Source organism: Brassica napus, chromosome A7 (assembly GCF_020379485.1).
Source record: "Brassica napus cultivar Da-Ae chromosome A7, Da-Ae, whole genome shotgun sequence".
NCBI classification, from domain to species: domain Eukaryota; kingdom Viridiplantae; phylum Streptophyta; class Magnoliopsida; order Brassicales; family Brassicaceae; genus Brassica; species Brassica napus.
The window spans coordinates 6889828-6914113 of NC_063440.1; the positions used below are offsets into that span (position 1 = coordinate 6889828).

The 24286-nt window shown below is 42.1% G+C and overlaps 4 protein-coding genes across 5 annotated transcripts; 2 read left to right on the forward strand and 2 right to left on the reverse strand.

Moving 5' to 3' along the window:
* The first annotated feature begins 1290 nt into the window (after positions 1 to 1290).
* Positions 1291 to 3189, forward strand: LOC125576104. The gene has a single exon (XM_048735462.1). The coding sequence runs from the start codon at positions 1291 to 1293 to the stop codon at positions 3187 to 3189; it is 1899 nt and encodes a 632-aa protein (XP_048591419.1).
* Positions 3190 to 4090: 901 nt separating this feature from the next.
* LOC106358967 (tol-Pal system protein TolA-like) lies at positions 4091 to 6091 on the reverse strand. Its single transcript, XM_048737210.1, has 5 exons — positions 5711 to 6091; positions 5126 to 5619; positions 4898 to 5038; positions 4693 to 4797; positions 4091 to 4588 (listed from the first exon to the last, which is right to left on the reverse strand). The coding sequence occupies exons 2-5, from the start codon at positions 5568 to 5570 to the stop codon at positions 4224 to 4226; spliced, it is 1056 nt and encodes a 351-aa protein (XP_048593167.1). The 5' UTR covers positions 5571 to 5619; positions 5711 to 6091; the 3' UTR covers positions 4091 to 4223.
* A 4529-nt stretch (positions 6092 to 10620) lies between these two features.
* Positions 10621 to 11505, forward strand: LOC125576664. 2 transcript variants are annotated; one of them, XM_048737211.1, is made up of 4 exons: positions 10621 to 10742; positions 10866 to 11067; positions 11153 to 11243; positions 11325 to 11505. In XM_048737211.1, the coding sequence occupies exons 2-3, from the start codon at positions 10894 to 10896 to the stop codon at positions 11207 to 11209; spliced, it is 231 nt and encodes a 76-aa protein (XP_048593168.1). In that variant the 5' UTR covers positions 10621 to 10742; positions 10866 to 10893; the 3' UTR covers positions 11210 to 11243; positions 11325 to 11505. The 2 variants fall into 2 exon arrangements, with proteins under 2 accessions (XP_048593168.1, XP_048593169.1); XM_048737212.1 differs by having other exon boundaries at positions 10625 to 10768.
* A 5669-nt stretch (positions 11506 to 17174) lies between these two features.
* On the reverse strand, positions 17175 to 19953 carry LOC106384567 (meiosis-specific protein ASY2-like). Its single transcript, XM_048735464.1, has 4 exons — positions 19068 to 19953; positions 18856 to 18990; positions 18167 to 18735; positions 17175 to 18047 (listed from the first exon to the last, which is right to left on the reverse strand). The coding sequence occupies exons 1-4, from the start codon at positions 19951 to 19953 to the stop codon at positions 17175 to 17177; spliced, it is 2463 nt and encodes an 820-aa protein (XP_048591421.1).
* Positions 19954 to 24286: the final 4333 nt, after the last annotated feature.

A 24286-nucleotide genomic window follows, 5' to 3' on the forward strand; every position in this document is an offset into this window, starting at 1 on the left:
AAGATGAAATATTTACAATAATGCCATTAATGAAACTTGTCTCTCAGCCGATGGATCTTATGAGTCTGTTTTAATCTTAGCCATCAGATTTTGTCTGGATCCCACTGAAAATTTAATCACTCTTCTTCTTCTTCTTCATTTCTTCTTCAACCATACCCAACCACGAAAATTCATTTCCTTCACCAACCAAACCTCTATTCTTCAACTCTTCACCCACAAATCTTTACCTCTGTTTCTTAGGGTATTTTTACAGGTTATGACACCGCGAAACATCCCATTTGCGTCGTCCTTGGTTCTGAAATCTATTGGTAAGTGTAAACTCTCTTCCTCTCTCTTTTTTGTCTTCCTCTCTTATGTTTTTATTGTTATTTGTTTCGGTTAAGTCATATAAAATACATGTTAACTGTTAGTCAGATTATAAGGTTGGTTGATATAATTTTGTTAGAGTATGAAACATAAAATTGTAAAAGAAATCGTTTTTGTGTATGGTACAACCGGTACAACTTGTAACTCAAAATTCTTTAACAACTAGTTTCACTGGTACAACTGATGTAGTATTACTAACATTTTTATAGAAAATGTATCATTAGTAAATCTGGTACAACTAAGTGTAACACATTGAATAGGTGGTATTGATACACCTAATATAACTTGTAATAGTCATGTGCAAAATGAACGTCGGATAACTGATATTACTAGTATAACTTATAACTAGTTTGATATGTAAACCCGTCAAAGTGATAATATAACAGATATTTTTTACAACCGTAAAACTCATATAACTTGTACAACTACTCAATAATATTGTTGTTTTTTACTCATTTCAGGAAGTATGGATAGCAATGGATCTGTGGTGATACACTTTGAACATGGTATAGACCGACATATTTCTACTTTGGTGATGAAAGGAAGATATGAGGAGATTACTTATTCCCACTTGGTTGATAGAATAGGCAAAAAACTGAAGATTGATGTAGATGCCACCAAGCTTCAACTGAGTTACTTTCCGCTGGTCTTGAATAATAAAAATTCTTGTTATATCTTGGATGATGAAGATGTTTTAGGATATTTGATGATGGTAGATAAGAAGAACCGACGTTGTGTCTTGCATGTGGAACTTACCAAAATCGTCTCAGAAAATCAGAGCAACGAGATGTTTTCTATGAATGAGGAAAATCTGAGTGATGCCAGAGCTAATGATGGCATGGTTGGAGTTGGAGAGTTGGAAATTGTTCCTCATATTCAGGAGGATGAGTTTGAGCATGAGAAAATCAGTGAAGAGGTGATGAAATGGATGATAGGGAAGAGTTGTCGGCTGTTACAGCAGTTGAACCTCCTGTTGTCAATTCAGAATGGGATGATGGCATTGATATTAGTCTTCATCAAGAATTTGCGACTAGAGAAGAAGTGAGGGATTTAGTGGACAAAGGTGTGCATTCCAATTGTTTTGAGGTTGATATACAGAAGTCGAATCCTCGGGTTTACATATTGAAATGTCGTGGGGCTGGATGCAGATGGTATTTACGAGCTGCAAAGCTGAAGAACTCTGATTTTTTCTCTATCATAACGTATAGAAAGATTCATACGTGCTCTCGTGGAGATGCAAGTGTCATGAAGAAGAAGAAAAGAGGCACGCCAAGCTTGGTCGCATCAGTGGTGCACTCTGATTATCCCGGCAAATACAAGACTCCGGATCCAAAGACTCTCATAGATTTGGTGCAGAACAAGCTGGGTGTTAAGGTTTCATATTCTACGGCTTTGAGAGGGAAAAATAAAGCTTTGAGTGATTTGCGTGGTAATCCGGAGGAGAGTTTTGCTAGGCTGCCATCTTACTTGTACATGTTACAAAGGATGAATCCTGATACCATTACACGATTAGAAGTGGATGAGAAGAACCAGTTTAAGTATATGTTCTTTGCGCTCGGAGCTTGCATCGAAGGGTTCAAGGCGATGAGGCAAGTGATAATAATGGATGGAACTCACCTGAAGGGTGTGTACAAAGGAGTGCTTCTCATTGCCACTGCTCAAGATCCAGATCATCATCATTATCCCCTTGCTTTTGCAGTAGTATATGGTGAGAAAAATGCAAGCTGGGAGTGGTTTTTAACTATATTAAAAACTTTGATACCAGATGATCCTCAGCTTGTATTTTGTACTGATAGAAACCAAAGCATCATCAAGAAAGTACACGAGGTATACCCATTGGCGATCCATGGATATTGCAATTATCACTTGTCTAATAATGTCAGCGGAGCTTGCAGCAATGTTAATAAGAAAGGGATTGCCAAAAAATTTAGAAGTATTGCTGGTATTTACAGTGAGGTGGAGTTCATCAAATGCTACAACGATTTCAGGAAAATGTATCCTCAAGCGGCCGAGTATCTAGATGACAGTGTTCATGAGACAAAATGGGCAAGATGTAAATTTTCGGGAGAAAGGTACAACATAGACACAACCAATACTGTTGAATCTATCAATGGTGTTTTGAAGGAACCAAGGAAATATGCGTTGTTGCCAATGCTTGATGTGATCGTGGAAAAGATAACAGAATGGTTCAACAAATACCGTCTATTATCTCTACGCGTACCAGAGAGGCAGATACTAATCCCACATGTGCATGAGATATTGCATCACATATATCTTACGGCTAAAAAGCTGAAGGTGACCGAGCTAAATACATTTGAAGGTCACTACAATGTGCTTGGCGAGGATGGTCATGGTTATTTGGTTGATCTGAGCAACAAACCATGCTATTGTAGGTGTTTTGATATTGATCGGTATCCTTGTGTGCATGCACTTGCTGCCATCATGGCGCGTGGAGAAATGGCTGAACATTATTGTTCAACGTATTACTGGATGGAGCAGTGGACTTTGGCATATTACCGGACAATATATCCAGTGCCTCATCATTCAACATGGGAAAGTTCTGAAATTCCTGAGGAAATCCGATCTCAGGTTGTCCTCCTTCCGTATGTGGAGAAAAAAAAAGGAAGACTACAAGTTACTAGATTCCCATCTGCCGGAGAATATCAGAGGAAGAGAAAGAAGAAGTTTCCACCATTGATTGGTGAAAACGAAGAAAGTGGCAGTGATGGCAGTGACAGTGATAGCAGTGGTAGTGACAGCAGTGGAAATGGGAACGAAGGAGGTGACAACGAAGGAAGTGGTAACGAAAAAAATGATGAATGAGTCTCATTTGTGTTGTAGAATTTATTTGTGTGTTGTGGAACTTATTTGTGTTGTAAAATTTATTTATGTGTTGTGGAACTTTATTTATGCATTATGTTGTTTCAATCATGTAATACAAGTGCAACATGGTAAAACTTGATAAAATATAACACTCATATATCTGTGTTGTCTTACTGGTACAACTAGTAAAACTCAAATAGGTTCGACTCGTAAATCTAGTACAACTATGTCTAATTTACTAAAATAGGATCTACTAGTATAACTAGTACAACTGTGCAGGTTGTAAAATTTAAATATTCTTTTGGGTGTTTCCTATTAAAAAACCAATCAAATAGTCTAATTTTAAAGTGTTTGGAAAGGTTTCTTTGTGTTTTGTATTGTGCTTTTTTTTTTTTTTAGATTTCTAACTCCATCACAAAAGTTTGCTTGATCTACCTTATATTTTTAAGGTTTGTTAACTTGTTTGTCCACTTATTTTTTGCAAAACATACATGACAAGTATTTTTACAATAGTGATGATTTCATTGTATCCGGGCAAGCATATGTAAACATACAACAGTGGTACAACTAAGGTAATTGTATTTTTTATATGGTACAACTAATATTTTTCGATTTCACTGCCAAAGTATAACTATGTACAAACTGGTACAACTAATAAACTAGTACAACTATGTGAAACTACAACTTTTTAAATGTGTATCACGTTTTAAATGTTCAACACATTTTAAATTTGAACTATGTAAAACTAATGTTATTACGTAGTTGTACTAGCTGTACCATTCTTAAATATTATTGGATTGTCATACTTGTATTAGTGATTCCATAATACCTGTTTTAGCATAATACAACGGTCCTAATACAACAGAAACAGGAACAAAAACATATGTCATAAGTTTTAACACAACATCCACATAAGTCATAAGTTTTAGCACAACAGAAACATAAGTCATAAGTTTTAGCATCAAAAGAAACACAAGTCATAAGTTTTAGTTAGAACATAAGTTTTAGTTCTGAAAAGTTATTCCAAATAGCTATTAGTTTTTCTGATACGGAGACCTGAGCGGACGAGAAGGTTTATGGGTCCTCTTTGGCCTGGTCTCCTCCTCATCACCAACTTTTTCCTTATCACTAGCTGCCTTTTCAGCAGCAGCTAACTCATCAGCAGCCTTCTCTGCAGCAGCCTTCTCTGCAGCAGCCTTATCATCAACCTCTTTCTCGAGTTTCTCCGCAGCTTCTGCCATCACTTGAAGAGTAGATGGCGAGTCCTCCACATCTGTCTTGCCTTCCTCAGTTTCACCCTCCTTGTCAGCCTCTGTCTCGCCCTCCTTCTGACCTACTTCATCCTCATTGCCAGCGACCTCATAAGCCTCTTTCGCAGCCTCTTCCTCACCCTCAGCATCAACAACAAAACAAATTACAACAAAAACACCACACAACAAAATTTATATCACTGAAGCAAATCTAAACTGATAGCACATGAAAAAAAAAGCCAACAACAAATACCTTCAGGTGTTGTCTCAGTAGGAAGAGGAGTGTGTACAGCTGCAGTGATGGCATCTGACTCGCTATTCTTACCATCCTTATCAGCTTCTTCTTCACCCTCAGCATCTACAACAAAACAAATTACAACACCACCATCACACAACACAATTTATATCACTGAAGCAAATCTAAACTGATAGCACAAAATAAAACCAGCAACAAAAACCTTCAGGTGTTGTCTCAGCCTCTTTCGCGCCATCCTTCTCAGCCTCTTTCGTGCCATTCTTCTCAGCCTCTTCTTCGACCTGTTTCTCACCATCCTTCTCAGCCACTGCCTCACCATCATCATTGCCATTGCCCATATTATCTACGACATAATAAAAATGAATACCCCATCAAAACAATTCCAATGCAAATTTGACATAAAAACAAAACTAATTTTAAAATCAATTACCTCTTCCTTTGCCTCCTGAAGCCTCACATGTTTCATATTCACCAAATTGGAATGACCAATTTTCTCTTTGAATCTTGTCTTGTTCCAACTCCTTTACTCGTGCTGCCAAGAGACGAATTGTTTCGTCCCTCAATGCAAATCCGTCATCCATTCTCTTGTTCAATCTCAATTCCAACTCTTTTACACTCTCACGGCCTGCCTCGCCCCCTGCCCCGGATTCCTCACATACCCTTTCTTCCTCCTGTCCTTCGAATATACCATGAGGCTCAGATTGTTTCTGTGTGGTAGGCCGGGTTCTCACATCCATCTCGAATACATCCTCCCAAAATATTGTTCCTTCCGGTTCTATAAGGATCCGGTTCCAACTGTCAACGGCTATGTCTGCCTTAATCTGAATCATCTTGCAGCTCCACGTCTTCCACACTCCCTTCATCCATGATTTCATACAAGAGGTCTAGTTCATCTCCCTGTGGTTTCAGCGTACTTGAAATCACCTGAAATATGACCAACAACATATCACACTTAAAATTAACTATTAACTTGAAGATAAAGATAGAACAATACTTAAAAATTAAAATCTTCTACCTTTGTGTTTCCAAGCGCCTTATAAATCTCTTCTAATGCAAATCCTGTTGTCCCAGTCCTCTTGTACTTCCATTTGCACATTCTTGGGCAATCTGGGAGACCGTTTGGATCAGGATCTCTGAAACTTTCCCTAAGGACAGAGATACATTCAAAAGCCAATATTTGCACATCATTTCACACAATCATATTAGTTATATAATAATTAATTACTTATATAATAACTAATATGCTTATGGAAAACATAATTCATATACCTCCAAAGGGATGACAAACCCAGGAAATGTCCACTGCATATTATTCTCTGGGAGCCTTTTAGCGAAATGATCCCTCAAGTGGAAAATCTCCTTCATGCAATCATCAAATGTGTAAAGGCCCCATGGAAACTTGTTGCAAAAATCCAGATCATCTACTGCCTGGAGAATGAAAGGCTCAATGAAGTATACATTTCGTTTCCTTGCTCTTATTACTCTGGTCAAAAAATAAAGAACCGCCATCTTCAGACGCTCATCACTACCATCATCAGCTTCCATCTTCTCAAGCTTATCTAAGACATCCGCTTCTGTCACTCTCAGACCCTGTTTCTTCCTATTCTTCTCCTTAGTCTTCTTCTGCAAGTGCTTAAAATGCTTTGTTGCAAACTTCATCTTCCCTATTCTCGGATAGTTTTCAGGGTATGATCCGCAGTATAAACCAGAGAGGAGGGCATGTTCCCTGATAGAGTATCTAATTGGAACACTGTTTACCCCAAACCAAGCTTGTCGCTCCTTTCCTGTATGCATACAACGAAGTAGCAACATCCACAATCCCTGAACCTTTCTTTTCTCGCAACAATCCATGTGGAATAAATGCTTGAACTGAGGGTGATTCTCAAACCAACTCTTCTCTGACTCCTTAAAGTCTGTAATCGTCTCCAGAAAATCGTGTTGGTGGCACCTTGAGGAGAGCTTGCAAGCCGTCCAATAATCACTCAGCTTGAAGAAAAAACCAACAGGTCTCATTGGTTCTACGGCCATATTCTCCTCCCCATCCTGAAGACACAAATAAGAACACTAAATACACTGAATAAATATCCGAGTTACACAACACAAAATCACTTAGTTGTACCAGTTAAATTAGTTGTACTAAAAATAATATTACTAGTTGTACTAGTAAACCTAGTTATACGACATTTGTTAAACCAGTTATACGACATTTGTTAAACCAGTTATACATCAATAAAACCATATACTTAAACAATACTCAGTTTAATTAGTTAACCTAGTTATATTGTTAATAGTTGTATCACTTACCAGTTGCATCATTTTTCACTCTTTTAGTTATATGATACTCAGTTGTATAAGTTAAACTAGTTATATTTTTCATAGTTGTACCAGTTATAAATTCCACTGAATATGTTTTACAACATATTATTACCAGTTGAACTAGTTTCATTCTTTTATTTGTTAGTTCAACTCTATGATAAATATTTCTAAAACCATTTCAAGTTGACTTGTTTACCGTTCTTGGCGCGTCATTGTCAATGGTAGCAGTTCCAATGGCAGCCTCAGGTTGAATCACTGTTGTTAGATCCAATCTGCTCACGGTTCCTATTTGTTAGTTCAATATTATCATAAAAATTCCAAAACTATTTTAAATTGATTTGTTTACCGTTCTTTGCGCTTCATTGTTAATGGCAGCCTCTGGTGAGTGTGACTCTCTGTTGGGATCCTCTCTGTTGTTAGAAGTTATTGGAGCTTGCAGTGGATTCTCCGCCTCACTTTGTGTTTGAGTAGGTGCTTTTTGTGGCTCAATCGGAAATGATGGGCTTGGCGTACCCTCTCTATCATCCTGAGAAAGCAATTCCGCTGATGGTGCCGGGGAATGATCGGGATCGGAATGTTGTTCTGGTGAAGATGCAGTCCGACGCCGCTTGGTTGGATTGGATGAAGACTCCGACGAAGATGAGTCTTGCTTCCTCTTCTTTTCTGCGGTTTCAGTCTTCTTCTTTGCTGCATCTCTTTTTTTTTTCACGGCTTCTCTCCTCCTCTTCACCGCCGCAGCTTTCTTCTTCTCCGCCGCAGCTTTCTTCTTCTCCGCCGCAGACTCGTTCTTCTTCTTCTTCTCCGCTGCAGACTCGTTCTTCTTCTTCTTCTCCGGCGCACCGTCCTTGTTTGTTTTTCCGGCGAAGCGAGTCTTAGGAGCCATAGTTTTTCAATGAGTGACACGAAATAGAGAAATAGATGAGATTCAAGGGACCAACTTCAAGATGATTGTTACAGAGTTTGATTAGTGAGGGGAGATTGAGGGAGATAGTGATTTGAGATTGTCAATTGTGTTTGGATTTGTGTTTCTTGGTTACGTCGAAGAAAAAAAAATTAGGGATTTAGGGGAAAACAGATGGGTCGGGTCGGGTTATTAGTATTTGGGTGGGTAGAGTGGTTGGGTTTGTAAATATGTTGAAATTTTAGGTTTTCTGGTATTTTCAGCTGAATTTCGATTTATTATTAATTCATTAAAGAATTAGAAATAGAAGTGTCCTATTCCAGATTTTTGTGTGCCCATTTGGTCCATCTCAGCATTTGATTCTAGACTTTCACAAGTTAAGCTTGAGGGGGAGTGTTGAGATGTGATAAGGCTTATGAGAAGATAGGTGAATACACAAAGGAGTTAAGAGCATAAGAGAGTAAAGGAGTTAAGAGAAGGAAAGGATGAAAGGGTTGATAGGGCATGGTACGGACGGATGGGCCGTACAAGGTAAAAGTGGGCGAGTAACTTCTCCGAGTAACTTATATGTAACGGCTTAAAGTTACACTCGACCAAAGCCTTATCCAAACGTTGGAAGGGATAAGGGAGGCACGGCTTGACAGCTACGACAGGCTGGCAAGAGCTGGAGAGGAAGAGCATCTTTGCCTTGGATCAAAAAGATGCTCAATCGTGTGAGGACACTTATTGGGCGGTTTCAATTAAAGCATCAACTCCGGTCGTACGGAGGCACACACAGCCTTGTTTAAGGCCGAGGTGTCAGAGAAGGAGCTTGCACGTCTGAAAGAGGAGGCTGCAGCGAACTCCCTTCGTGAGAAGGAGTTGGCTGGAAAGGAAGCTTGCAAAGCATATCGGAGGGGGAAAAGGGAGGTTGCTGATATCGCGAAGAATCGTTATACCGAGTTCTCGAACGAGTTTGGAGAGCTTAGCAAGACGTACAAGTCTATTAGCGAATACCGCGACTGTTGTGGTGCCGTTGGACGGTTGTACCTTACTCCAAGTCCCCAAGAATTCTTACGAGAAGGAGGTGGCTAAACAGACCTGTCGTATGGATAGGAATGCGAACATGGCTTCCATGATTCCTCAGATCAAAGGGAGGATTTGGGATCAGTGGGCTACAATTCCCGTGTCTCATGATTGGGAGGAGGTTAGGTCAGGCATCCATGCCGAAGCCGACGAGGTGAATCAGCTGACTGCCCCGATTAACGATTGCTCGTTCGGACAATCGATGTGGATTATTGATATACCATGGATTTTACCCACTTTTCGCCATGATATGTAGGTGTTTTTAAATACATTATAATTGCTTTGGAGTCTTTTTAGTATGTTTTCAGGTTTTTTAGTGATTTGGAGGAAAGTGGTGATTTTAGTGCTTTTTGGAGATAAAATGATAAAGACCCATAGCTGACCATTAAACAGGCCATCGGTCGATGATTGAAGACAATAATTAATCGACACACACTATGTGTTGTCGATCGACAGCGAAGCGCACAAAGGTCAGATTTTGTTCCAGCCGACTTTAAGCCCAAGTTCCACAAGAATTACCAGATTACTCCTGACGAGTTTTAACCTAATATTTATTTGTTCTGCCATTGTTTTAAGCAACACACGCTTTTTACACTTTTATACAACAAAATACTTAGAGTCTTAGGTTTGGAGAGAAGATCCAAGAACTCCTTCCGAGATTTGTTACTAGAACTCCAAGTTTTTCTACTCTTATCTATTTATGTAGTTTTCTTATTTCTTTTTTTATGAATTGCTTAGCCATGTCTGAGTAGTTTTCTTTGTTAGATTTAGGGTTTAGATATTAACGAGGGATTAGCACAAAATATAGAATTGCTAGGTGTTAGGATATCAATCAATTAAACTGTTCTTAATGCATGTGTTCTAGAATAGCTAACTATGACCTTGGCTATAGATATTAGGGTGCAAGCGGAAGCTTGGTTCTTTGTCAAAATTAGTTTACATTGTGCTAGGATTGTTAGAAACAAGCGGAAGGTGATTTAGTTTAACCTAGTGAACAAGTCAAACCCGTACATAAAGCTTGCTAGAAGGAACGTTAATCGACAACTCAGTAGTTGCATCGATCGACGGGCTGAAAGGTGTATCAATCGATAATCCATAATCGACAGTTTAATTATAATTCATTTAAAATAAGTATATTTACACCACTTATGTTCTTAATTTAATACTAATTTTCTAATTTTTCATATTATTATTTATATTGATAAAAACACTTTTGCTCCTGCATAAAAGACCATAATACTAGTAAATTAATAAATTATATAATTCTAATATTATTAATTTATAAAAAAAATTATTGTATAAAGTTATTCCATTTTAGAAGAAAAAAATAGAATATGACATGAGAAATTCTCTAGATAGACCTTTAAAATGTTTTTGTCACAAATATAAACCTTAAAATTAAAAATAACCGAAATAAACTTAAATATTTTATCAAAAAACTAAATATATACTTATACCCTTAAAGTTAATTAATTTAGACATTAGAGTTTACAGTTAAGGAGTATAATTTAAGGTTTAGGGTTTAAGGTTTAGAGTTTAGGATTTAGAATTTAGGAGTGGAGTTTTGGGAATATAATTTCAAAATTTTAAAATTAAAAAAAAATTAAAATTTTCAGAATAAAAAATACTATTTTGATCATTTAGTTCTATTCTATTCTAGAGAATTGCCCATACGTAGATGCTCTCTTAAACCAAAAAAAAAAAATCAAAAAGCGGAATCTAATTTAGGGTGCGACGACAATCTGTCTGACAAAGATCCGAAACTGTGAGCTCTGAATCCGTTACCTTGATGTAGAATTTCAACTTTTCCGTTTCAACCAAACACAAACTTCTTTGATATCTGCTTTGGTTACCGATTCAATTCTAAACTAAAGTTCTTCTTGATCAGCGTAATCGATTTCGAAAGATCTTTGAGTATGGGAAGCAGAGCTAATCGCGTGGGAGAAAGATGGAATCTGATGGGCTATGAAGAAAAATCGAGCGTAATTCAGGAAGAGATCAAAAGGGTTAGTAAACTTCCTTCAAACAGTGTTTATGCAGTTCACCGTCTCAAGGTTCTCAACAAAATCAACGAACTTTTATCTGTCCAAGTAAGTAAAAAGCTCAACATTTGGATGGACAGTAAATAATAACTATCAAAGTTGTTTGAGCATTTTCGTTTCCCTGTTGTGACAGAGAACCTTGTCGCAAGAGAAGGAGTTAGAGCTGCTCTTCACACAGCTCTCTCTGTAGGAGAAAAAAAGCCAGAGTTTTTGTCTGAATAACGGTCAGTGTGCTAAGAAAATTGCCATTTGTAAGATTGAATCATAAGTCTATTTACTGATGTAACTGAAACTCAATATTGTAGGTTGATCAAATTGGGTTTTACGAATGTCAATCTAAGCAACAAGTTAGTTCCTCAATATATACCTTGGTGTCTATGGGGTTTACTTGTATGCATTTAGTTTTAATTAAGACATGTGTGTGTATGTGTGTGGCACTTAGTGGTGTCTTTGTCTTTGACCATTAAGATCAGTTTCAGCTTTGCAGTCGAGTGTTTTTGTTTTTGTTTTTGCTTGGGTTTTTAAAATTTGTTAATATTTTTAAAATTAACACGCCAAGATATAATATTCTCAAACAACAACGACAAGCAATCACATAACATTATCCTATCATTCTATCAACACATCGAGTTCTAACTTCTAAGCAAGACAGTGAGTTCTCCTATCAATACATCGAATTCTATGCAAGACATCTTGTTCTCCTATCTATACAGTGAGTTCTCCAATCAATGCAGCGAGTACTCCTATCAACACAGGGAGTTCTAAGCAAGACAGCGAGTCAGTGACTAACCTGTCGTACTGAAGGCTTCTTGTTTACCATCGGAAGAAAGGTTGGTAACATGAAGTCCTGACACCTCCTTATTCACCATCAGCTCGAGAGAAAACATATTCATATTCAAAAAAGAAGCAAAAAAAAAAGACATATCAGAGACAATATAAAAAGACTTATCAGTGAGACACATGCTTATCTCATGAGAAGACATACTCAACACAAGACAGTTCAAGAGAAGACAGTAACACACAATCACTCTTCAATTAACAACTTCAGGCTGATGATATATAAAGTATATGTTTCGTTACACTCGCATCAAGTAACACAATCACTCCTCGACTAAACAGAACATGAACTAAACATCAACTAAATCCGACTCAAACCGAGACTAAGCTAAGCACAATCACACTCACATTAAGAATCATCATGCTTCAATGCACCATTTTATCATTTACGAAGTACACATGCAGAAATTGTAATCAAAATATATGAGATTAAGTCTAGAGTTCATGAGAGGAAGAAATTATATACCTTTTGGCTGGATCATCGAAAGTAGTTGCATCCGCAGCTCCCATCTTGTTTGATCCAGAAATGGTGTTTATGCTGAAATGTTTGTTGAATCAATACAATAAAAGAATCTAAAGATAAATGATTAGATTCTTGAGGTTTAGGAGAAATCTTAAAGAATCAAATGAGAAATGAACATCAAAAAGAATTTATAGATCAAAGATTGTTTTACATGTATGATTACAAGTGTAAATAAGTCTAAGAATCCATAAACTCTTTGTAAGAAGTGTTAGGTCTAAAAATGGGGAAGAAGAGATCCTTGATAAAGAGAGGTATCTCTCTATTTATACAAAGAAGAAGCTAGGGCTTCATAGTAAAATGGGTCTAATTTATTGTCTAATGGGCCTTGAGGTAGGATGTAAATCCACCCCCAACAATAAGTCCCCCCAAGTTCGTAGAGAGAGATGAAGTCGATCTCTGTGAATTTTACGAATAGGGTTTATTAGACAATAAACTAGACACATTCATGCCTATGACGGTTTAGGCGAGTTTATTTTGAACTTGTGCCTAGTAAAAGGCGAGTTTGCTTTAAACTCGTGCTTAGTGAAAGACGAGTTTACTTGACTCATGCTGAGACAGAGGCGAATTTACTGAGAACTCGCGCCTAGTAGAAGGGGAGTTTCTGTAAACTCATGCCTAGTCAAAGACGAGTTTTTGTAAACTCGTGTCTAACAATAAGCGAGTCGACCGCAAACTCGTGCCTAATAAAAAGCAAGTTCAATTTACACGTCGACCCAACATTCAAACCAATCCGTCAAAAAAGGCGCAAGTTCGGCCCCGAACGATCAAAGGCCGTCAACGAAGAGGTCGACCGATTGCTGAATGCAGGCTCCATCACGGAAGTGAAGTATCCCGAATGGCTGGCAAATCCAGTCGTCGTAAAGAAGAAGAATGACAAATGGAGGGTCTGCGTCGATTTCACAGACCTCAACAAAGCATGTCCTAAAGACAGCTTCCCTCTCCCTCACATTGATCGACTGGTCGAATCAACAGCGGGAAACGAACTACTGACATTCATGGATGCTTTTTCCGGTTACAACCAAATAATGATGCATCCAGACGATCGAGAGAAAACAGCATTCATCACTGAAGAACGCTGGCGCGACATACCAACGACTCGTCAATAAGATGTTCGCCGAGCGATTGTGAGCCACAATGGAAGTGTACATTGATGACATGCTGGTAAAGTCCCAAAAGGCAACAGACCATATCGACCATCTCAAAGATTGTTTCTTCATTTTGAACAAGTACGGGATGAAGCTTAATCCAACGAAATGCACCTTCGGCGTAACATCCGGTGAATTCCTTGGATACATAGTCACTCAAAGGGGGATTGAGGCGAACCCAAAGCAGATAACTGCCATCCTCGACCTTCCTAGTCCCAAAAACAGTCGCGAGGTGCAACGGTTGACCGGTCGAATCGCAGCCCTCAATCGATTTATATCACGATCGACTGATAAATGCCTCCCGTTTTATGACCTGCTGCGCGGCAACAAGAAATTCATTTGGAACGAACGCTGCGAGGAAGCATTCGAACAGCTCAAGCGCTATCTTACGACGCCGCCCGTGTTGGCCAAACCAGACAAAGGAGATACGTTATACCTTTATATTGCAGTCTCTGACGCGGCTGTGAGTAGCGTGCTCGTCAAAGATGAACGAGGCGAGCAACGTCCAATATTCTATACCAGCCAACGCATGACGGACGCAGAAACACGCTATTCGACACTCGAAAAGATGGCGCTGGCAGTTATGACTTCAGCAAGGAAACTTCGGCCTTATTTCCAATCTCATTCGATCATCGTCCTGACAAACCTACCACTACGAACCGTCATGCAAAACTCCAATCACTCGGGTAGACTTTCGAAGTGGGCCATCGAGCTTAGTGAATACGACGTCACGTTTCAAAGCAAACCAGCCGCGAAGTCCCAAGTGTTGGCTGATTTTCTCATCGAGCTAACACCGGAACTCGAACAAGATTTACAACTGCCCGACGCCACCTGGATCTTGCACGTCGACGGGTCATCCTCCACTAAGGGCTCTGGAATCGGTATCCACCTCCAATCCCCCACAGGCGAATTGCTCCAGCAATCATTCCGACTTGGTTTCAAAGCATCTAACAACGAAGCAGAGAACGAATCCCTCATTGCTGGATTACGCCTTGCGCAAGCAGTCCAAGCAAAGCGCATCCACGCCTACTGCGACTCTCAATTGGTTGCTAATCAATTTAGCGGGGACTATGACGCTAGGAACGAACGAATGGACGCCTACCTTAAAGTTGTACAAGACCTAACCAAAACATTCGAGTCTTTTCAACTAACAAGGATTCCCCGCGGAGAAAACGTCTGTGCAGATGCTCTAGCGGCGTGGGGGAGCAACCCAAGAGATCAAGTAAAGCGGACCATCCCAATTCAACAGATTGACAAACCAAGCATCACTCTATCGCACGATGAGAGCGATCACGTAGTAGCAATCGACGCATCAGAAGAGATGGATACAAGCAAATCAAGCGATCGACCGTGTGACTGGCGAACCCCATTTATTCGCTTTCTTTCAGACGGATCACTTCCGCAAAACAAATGGGAGGCCCGTCGACTGAAAACCAAGAGTGCGAACTACGTTCTCATCGATGGGAGACTACATCGTTGGACCTCCGCCAAAGTCCTGTTAACATGCCTCGATGGAGAAGAAGCATCTCTTGCCATGGCCGAAACCCACGAAGGAGCGGCGGGGAACCATTCAGGTGGACGAGCGCTGCCCCTTAAAGTAAAAAGCCTTGGCTTTTACTGGCCAACAATGGTTGCCGATTGCGAGACATACGCACGCAAGTGCGACAAGTGCCAACGACATGCACCGAACATACACAGTCCGACCGAAGCTCTACGAACTATGACAGCTCCCTACCCATTCATGCGCTGGGGGATGGATCTCATCGAACCAATGCCAAGTTCCAGGCAACGAAAGTACACCCTGATCATGACGGACTACTTCACCAAATGGGTCGAAGCGAAAGCACTCGTCCACATTACAGACAAGGAAGTCCAAAACTTTGTTTGGAAGAACATCATTTGCAGGCACGGCCTTCCCTACGAAATCGTCACTGACAACGGCTCCCAGTTCATCTCTAGCAACTTCCGCGGTTTTCTAGAACGATGGGGGATCCGCTTAAACACGGAGACGCCTCGCTACCCCCAATGCAACGGACAGGCCGAAGCCACCAACAAGACAATCCTGGATGGTATCAAAAAACGCTTGGATCTCAAAAAGGGACATTGGGCCGACGAGTTAGATGGAGTTCTTTGGTCACACAGAACGACCCTACGGAGTGCGACCGGTCAAACACCATTTTCTCTGGCATACAAAGTCGAGGCTATGGCTCCGGCGGAAGTCAACGTTACAAGTCTTCGCCGAGCGAAGATGCCGCACAACGAAGAACTCAACAGAGAAATGCTATTTGACACCTTGGACGCAATCGAAGAACGAAGAGACCATGCGCTGCTCCGAATCCAGAACTACCAACATCTAGCCGAATCTTATTACAACAAGAAGGTTCGCGCTCGACCGTTAGAACTCAACGACCAAGTCCTTCACAAAGTATTCGAAAACACGAAAGAGTGGAAGGCCGGCAAGTTGGGGACAAACTGGGAAGGACCATACAAGATAGTCGAGATCGTTAAGCCTGGTGTCTATCGATTGGAAACCTCCGCCGGCGACCCAGTACCACGAGCGTGGAACGCCGCCAACCTTCGGAAGTACCTCATTTGCCGTCTTCCACAAAAAAAAAAGGAGCGAATGACCTTACCATCACTTTCGCTTAGAGCCGAGCGAATGACAATACGTCACTTTCGCCCAGCTCCAGACAGATGACACCACGTCACTTCTGTCCAAACACCAAATGAGCACGTCTTCGTCACTTTTGCCTTAACTTATGGTGAATGACCAAGACGCCGTTCGGGCAAATCGAACTACGATTGGCTTAATCCCTTTACCAGGGGTACGTAGGCAGCCTGTCATCAGGTCCAGCCATACTCCAAACAAAAAAAAAACAAAAACAAATACATAGGTTGGAGTCCTCACCAAAGGCACCGCGCGAACGCTTGTATGTCACTTCCGATCGACTCGGATAACTGCACATCGCACGGTCCGGACTCGCCATCAGCATCAATGGCAAATCCGTGATAAAGCCCCATCAACAGGAGCTTCTCGGTCCTCCACTTTTGAGGCCAAAGTCGCCTAATTGTAGTACTCGCCAAAGACATGGCGCGAACGGAAGCTTCTCGCAGCTCCATCAACAGAAGCTTCTCGCAGCTCCATCAACGGAAGCTTTTCGCGGGTTTAAAACCCCGTCATTTGCTCGACGGCCAAAGAAGCCTGAGATCATACATACACGACGACCACCAAGAAGCTCGAGCTTAAGTTCAAAGATCAACGGGTTCATTGCGCCAAAGTTCTTTTCGATCCTAAGATAAGTTCGCACATTGCTCGCAACTAGTCATGGTCGCTTCTCTAGCAGCCTTACTCCAAAGGCTAATCTGCTCTTTGTCAAAAAGATGCACACATGACCTTGGCACGAACCGTTTCGGACCTCCATCACAAGAAGCTGAGATAACATATTACATAGAACTTAAGGGGAGAGCGTCTGAAACTAGGAGAATAAAGAAGATCCAAAAGATACAACAACGGTTTCAAACCAAATGCAACAGCAAGCGGCCGACCAAACAAGGAACAGAGTTCAGAGGCCATAACAAAAGGTGCTAAATAAAAAAAAAAAACATAAGTAGTAAAACAACAACAGGGTAGCACGATCAACCCTTGAAGGCTATTCTTCAATGGCTACTTCCGACGAAACAACACTTCCTGCTTCCGCGACCCTCGCAGGCGCAGGAACCCCGAGACAGTCCTGAGTAACCGCACAACCATCGGACGTGACAGCCGCCGATCGACAGGCAACGGCCGGATCCAAAGCAGCGGTCGAACTCTCACCACAAAGGACAGGAGATCGAAGAGCCATCGCAGAATCAGAATCAACGGTGCCGAAGGTTGATCCAAACTGGTTCCCATAAGGAAGCAAGTCCCTACGAGGAGGTGAGAGAGCAAGATCGCGCTCCGCGATAACTTCAACACTAACGTTTTCTACCTCTTTCCTGAACTTCTCCTCGTTAGCAGTCAAAAGATCTTTTAGTTGTTGCGGGACAGACAGTCCCTTGGTCTCCAATAAACTCAACGCGTCCAAAGTTCCAAGAGCTGTACCATGGAGTAGACGTTTCTCCTCCTTTTCATCTCGATCGGCAATATACTTCCGAAATTTGTCGAAACGCCTATTAGCCGCAGCAACCACGCAACTTCTCTCAGATAGAAGCTCGCGATTGCGAGATTGTCTCATGCGATCCATCGCTCTCTTCGTCTTCTCAAGTTCCTCGACCTTCTCCGCCTCTAGCCGAGAAATTATGTCTCGGGCGGTCTCTAACTCCTCCTCAAGATCCGCGGCCGTCTGGATCGCTTGCCGACGCTCGCGGGAATAGCGACCTCGCTCAGCGGCCAGCTCCTTATCCCTATCGTGCTTCTCCTTTCTAGCCGCTTCAAGCCCAGCCTCTTTTATCTTGATCGTCCCTTCCGCTTCCTTAAGATCCAACGTCAACTTCTGCAAAGCTTTTTCGTATTCCATCACGAGAGCATTCTTCCGAGCAGCAGCCTAGACCAAGAGAAAGCCAACAAAAAAAAAAAAGGGGATCAATCGATGATAAGAAGATTGTCACCCAAAGGAACAAGATAAGTAAGCAATCAAACACAATCCCTCAGACGAATGTCTACCTCCGCATCCGCACGAAGTGATTCAGCAAATTTGTCTGCAAACGCAAACTCAGAAACAGATAGAGTTGTCTGCATCCCACCGTCGATCGGACGAGTCACCTCACCAGGCTCCCGGGTCTCCCCTCCCGACGACTCATCTCCGGGCGGACCCGTAGAACCCTCTATGGGAGCAACTTCATCACCTTCTTCCACCTCGTCACCACCCATTGGTTCGAGTTGCGTTTGAGCAGCCTCAGTTTCATCTCCATCCAAAGGAGGGTCAGCCGTCACCTCTTTGGAAGACTTAGTACTCTTTCTCTTTTTCTTCGGTGGACGAATGTCAACGGGTCCCTCGACGCCAGAATCAACTGTAACGATCACCGGCGCTGGCGCCCGATCGATCGATGTATCCGCAACTGCGCTGCCCGTCCCATCTGTGTTCGCTGAAGGGCCGAAATTTGCGTCCCTCAGTTGAGCAGCCAAGATCTCGCTGTAGTCCGGATACACTCTAGAAGGAGTTCCCATGATCGGAAGTTTTAGTCTTTTAATTCCCTTCGGTTCCTCGCAAGGACTGCCCGCCGCCCAATCGACTGCCAAAACAAAAAGAGAGGAAAAGATATATATAAAAAAAAAACAGGAAGAGATAATGACAATCAATTGATTGGTCGAGAAGAGAGGAAAAATAAAAAAAATATATAAAAGAGACGAACCGTTAGCGATGCGTCTTCGTTGATGACGAATTCTTTTGCGGTCAAAGTCCTTCCACTCTTGGGATCGGAGCACGACAATCTTCGGTAAGTCCCTCCGAAAAGCGTCCCAAGGACCAAAGGTGTTTGGATGACCAACTGCAAAAAAGAAAAATTTAAAAGAAAAGTTAGAATCAACCCCACGACGAGGAACAGGTCGACACAAGACGATCTACCAATGCTGCTACTCCATAAAACCTGGCGATCGACTTCTAGCGGGTCAACGAATCCAGCATCGTCTGCTTTGACATAAAAATAAGAGCGTTGCCATCTCTTAGTCTTGATAAGGGGACTAGTAAAGACGTTCAAACCCGACCTCATCTGCACTGAGTAAAGCCCATTTGGTTTTGGCTGAACTTGTGTTAGTTCCTCGAAAATGCGAACGGTCAACGACACGTCAATCTCCGCCGCCATAACCATCAACGCAACAGCGATCCTGATCGCCCCGTTCATAAGCTGACTGATGGCGATCCCTCGCCGAAAACAATAGGAGGTGATCAAACGAGGAATTGGAAACCACAACCTCGAGTCCTCCCCGAAAAATAATTCGTAAACGCAGCAGTATCCGACCGGCGGACTCCACGGACGCTGATCTGATCTCGGGATCATGAAAGTGACGCCGGATGCTCGGTTCGCTTCCATCAACAAGGAAACCCCTTCCAAAGTAGAATGAGTAGGGGCAACGTCACCCCAATCCTGCCCATCTAGTCCCCGCGACCGATCAAACGACGGAGCCAGATCTGGAAGTTCTTCAATTGTTCCATCACAACAAAAACGGAACGGAGTCAGTCGCTCGGTCGGCGAAGGAACAGACCTTCGCGATGACTGCCCCGCAGCCTCGGAGTTGCTCGAGCGCTTTCCAGCGGGCCCAATCTTGGCCGGACGAGAGTCGCGCGCAAGATGCCCAACGCCTCCATCGCCACCACTCGCCGCAGAGTTCTCGCGATCGACCGTAAGACATCGCCTACCTTCGCTTCCACCAAGCGGTTCTTCAGTACCAGCCCCCGAATCGACGGATCGAACAGCCTTGTCGCCGCAATTAGCCCTAATCGCCAGATCCATCCGTTTAAGAGCGATCGATGGCACGCGTAGAGGACCCAAGACCGATCGATTGACTCTCAATTGATCGTGAGAAAAGCCTAATCTGATCAGAAACAACAAACCTTCCTCCTCAACGGGCGATCGACCAATCGATCCCGAAAAAAAAAAAAATGGAAATCGCAAGGGAGAGAGGGAGAAAGGGAGAGAGAAAGTACCTTTGGGTTTGAAGAGAAGTGAAGAAATAAGAGATTAAGACCTTATTTATAGCTAAAATAACGGGCTTTGGAGATAATACTGTTATTAGGCCTTTTTGGGCCCAGATTATTACACTCAGATCCTGTTATTAGGCCAACGAGGGCGACGCTCCAGATATCCGCACGACATGCGGCATAAGAGGCGACCAATCGATAGGCAAAGACCAGACGGTCAATCGATCGCCAAAAGGAATCGTGGAAACATCACAGTTATTCGTTGATTGCCGGATCACCCAGGGCGGCGGTCAACCAACGGAGGCGACGCTCCAGACTTCCGCGCGATATGCGGCATAAGAGGCGACCAATCGATAGGAAAAGACCAGACGGTCAATCGATCGCCAAAGGGAATCTTGAAAACATCAGGGTTGTTCGTTGATTGCCTGATCACCTAGGGCGGCGGTTGTCTAACCGATCAATGAACTCCAACAATAGACAAGACCGAATCCATTATCCTCAGAACCAATTCATGACATTCCACTGCGAAGACCAATGTTTATTCGCAAGCGGACTGGGGGGGGGGGGCTTACTGTTGGAGAGGAATTTAGCATTCTCACACAAGGCCCGTCGGTTAATAAGATTCGGACCAACCTTATCAGGAGACTAACCAGGATCTAACATGACGATCGGTGTTGGAATCCAAGCTAATCATTTGGGCCTCGCGATCAACTAGATCAGCCTTGGCCCATCAAGCCATCGCTCGATCGACTCAGCCTCACGATCAAATGACCGACTGGACCAGTATCGGCCCATCAAGCTATCGCTCGGCTGGAAAGCCCATTAAACATCAAATTAAGCCCAAACTGCCAGGGCGAACGAGTGAGAGACATGTAGAGCCTATAAAAGGAGAACGAATGGAAGGAAGGAGGGGATCCGCAAATAGACACTAAGAGATTGACGGCAAGATCTAGGGTTTACGATCAATCGCCTTGCTTAGTGTTTCTGTCTGAGCCTTTCAACAAAGCTCCGACCTTTTCCTTCTTTCTCTAATCTCTTTGTAACCTCGACTGTTTACCTCATATTGTGAATAGAACGTCTTTGTAAGACCCACTAAAACCGAGTTCATTTCACTATCATTCAACCTACCAAACTCGTACTCAACACATCTGATCAAAGTGAGAATGGAGTATCAATAAAACAGAGAGATCTTTCTCATCAAACAGAGAGATCTATCTCATTAATGTACCTGACTTTGAACTGCACTAACCATTGCTAGACCTATGCGGTCTCGTATTAGTCTACCACTTATAAGACTAACAATGACATCAATCTACAACCAAAAATTAACAAAGAAACAATCAGTTTTGAAGCTTGAACATTAGCAAACAGAGTAGTTGCAAGATGCTTACCAAGTAGAGTAGGCAACCGAAACGTGACTCATTACAGCTCCGGTGGTGGCTGGGTGAAGAAGAGAAGCTCCGGTGGTGGCTGGGTGAAGAAGAGAAGCTCCAGTGGTGGCTCGGTGAAGAAGAGAAGCTACGGCATGCGGTGGTAGCTCGATGAAGAAGAGAAGTTACAGCATGCTGTGATAGATCGATGAAAAGGACAAGCTCCAGCATGCAGTGGTAGATCGATGAAGAAGAGAACCTCCGGTGGTGGCTCGAGGAAGATGAGCAGCTCCGGTGGTGGCTCGATGAAGAAGATAAGCTCCGGTGGTGGCTCGGTGAAGAAGAGAATGCCCGAACACGATGTGGTCACCACAAGCACTGTCGCCTGTCGGACATCGAACAGCCATCGATAGAGCTCCATTTCTTCCCACGGTCATCGTCGGAGCTCCATCGGACCATCGCCTTTCACTCTCTCTTTCATTTCGTTTCAGGTGATGCGGTGAAGAAAGCAAACGAAGCGTCTAGATGCGGTTGATGTGGGCTTTCCCGCAAATGTTGTGGGCCGTCCCGCTTTGAACACGGTACTGCGCAAGCTCAGGCCCGCAAGGCCCGCTATTTTGCGGGTCATGAAAACCTTGGCCCCAACCCACCCCGCACCAAACCCTTACAGACCAGGCCCGCGGTCCAGTACCCAGTTTGCCATTCCTACGTACCCCCCCCTTCCTTCTAGCGCCAAACTGTTGGAACCAAAATTCGCGCTGTCGATTTCCATTTAAATTAGGAAAGTCAAGAAACCCTAACTTTCCCAGAGGTCCCGGATTCTCTGCGAGAGCCAATGGCAAGTAACCAAATAAAAGCGGAAAATATGTAAAGACAATAAACAAGTTTAAAAAAAGTTGATCTTATTTCGAATCCGCATAAGATCGTTGCGATCATTACAAATGATGAGAAAAGCTTTGGCCGCAAGAGCTGTAAGCGAGTTACATATTGATATACCATGATTTTCACCCGTTTTTATACATGGTATATAAAGGTTTTAAGATGTATTAATCATGTTTTAGAGTCTTTTTAAAGCAAATACAGGTTTATTCACCTGATGGAAGGAAATGATACTTTTGGGACACTTTGGAATGCTTTTACGCAAGGAAATCGATCGACGCTTGAAGAGCAACATCGGTCGATCGTAATCACTTACCATCGATCGACATACATATATGTGCATCGATCGATACGCAGTCACATGATGAAATCGCAAATTAAAAGATTTCATTTCCCAGAATATCTATTATTTACAACTTAAGTCCTTGGCCGCCTGTAAGGCTATATGTACTAGGGTTTTGTATCATTTCGAGGGAGACTTGCAAAAAAGACCTAGTTTTGGAAAAGGAGCATTTTGGCTACCATTAGGAGAGCTTAGGATTGGAGAGATAGATCTGAGACTGCAAAACAGAGAAGATCTTGAACTCCTTTATTTCTATTACTCTATCTATTTGTGTTCTATGTTTCATTTGAGTTTATTTCACACCATCATGACTTTGTCTCTCATGAATTTGTTTGAGTAAACCAATTGTTAGATTTAGGTTTCTCATCATGCACTACAAGAAAACATCGGGATACTGAGGGAAAAAATCGTCGGTATGTCGTCGGAATAACGCTATTCCGACGACATACCGACGAAAAAAGTCCTCGGAAATATCTCCTCGGAAATTCATACTTCCTCGGAATTCCGTCGGAAATTTCCGACGGAATTCCGAGGAAACAAAATTCCGAGGAAACTCCGAGAAACATATGTTCGTCGGATGGTTCCTCGGAATATACCGATGGAATTCCGATGGTCAAATCCTCGGAAGTTTCGACAAAACATTAAATATAACTCCATTCCCTCGGAATTTCGAAAAAATTTATTTTTTTTAAAAAAATTTAAATTTTTTAAATTTAAATTTAAAAATTTAAAATTAAAATTAAAATTGAATAAAACATTAAATAAAACATAGTAGATAATATTCAAAGTTAAATAAAACATTCAGAGTTTTTGGTAAAAAAAAAAAAAACTACGGGTCTTGGATGTTCGGGAACACCTCGTTCGGGTACATCCTCTTCATCATCTCCATCATCTGCTCGTTGAGCCTCTTCTGGGTCTCATAGCCCGCCTGTTGAGCTGCCATCTGGGTCTCCAACGCAGATATCCGATCATCCTTGTCCTTCAGCTGAGCCGTAAGAACTTCCGGATCAACATATGGCGGTGGTGCAGAAGAAGGAGCAGCCGACCGGGAGCGACGACCCAAACCGACCATACGTCCCTTCTTCTTTGGAACCGACTGAAATATAAAAAACCAAATTTAGATAATATAAATTGATGATAAAATAAAAATCAAGAAATAAATAAATTGAACTTTTAAAAAAAAAACTTACCGATTCAACGATTTCGTTGATTCGAACCCGGGACAAGTTGGTCGAAGCCGTCGAATCGTCATCATCGGTTTGAAGCTGAGACACTTCGTCGTACACCTGAGTTTGGACCAGGTCGACCACGTCCCTCACAAGACCATCATCAATCTGACCGGTCTTCTTGTTGGTATACGCCCTTTTCATTAGGGCGAGATCATCAACCGGCTCGCCCTCATTTTCTTCCGCCTTGAAAAAAAAATAAATTAAACAAACATTAGAAATTTGAAAAAATGCATAAAAAATAAAATTCTGAAACTTAAATAATTAAAGAAAAAGCGGTTGAACTTACCATGCGATCCGCGAGAGTGGCAATAGATTGGGCACCCA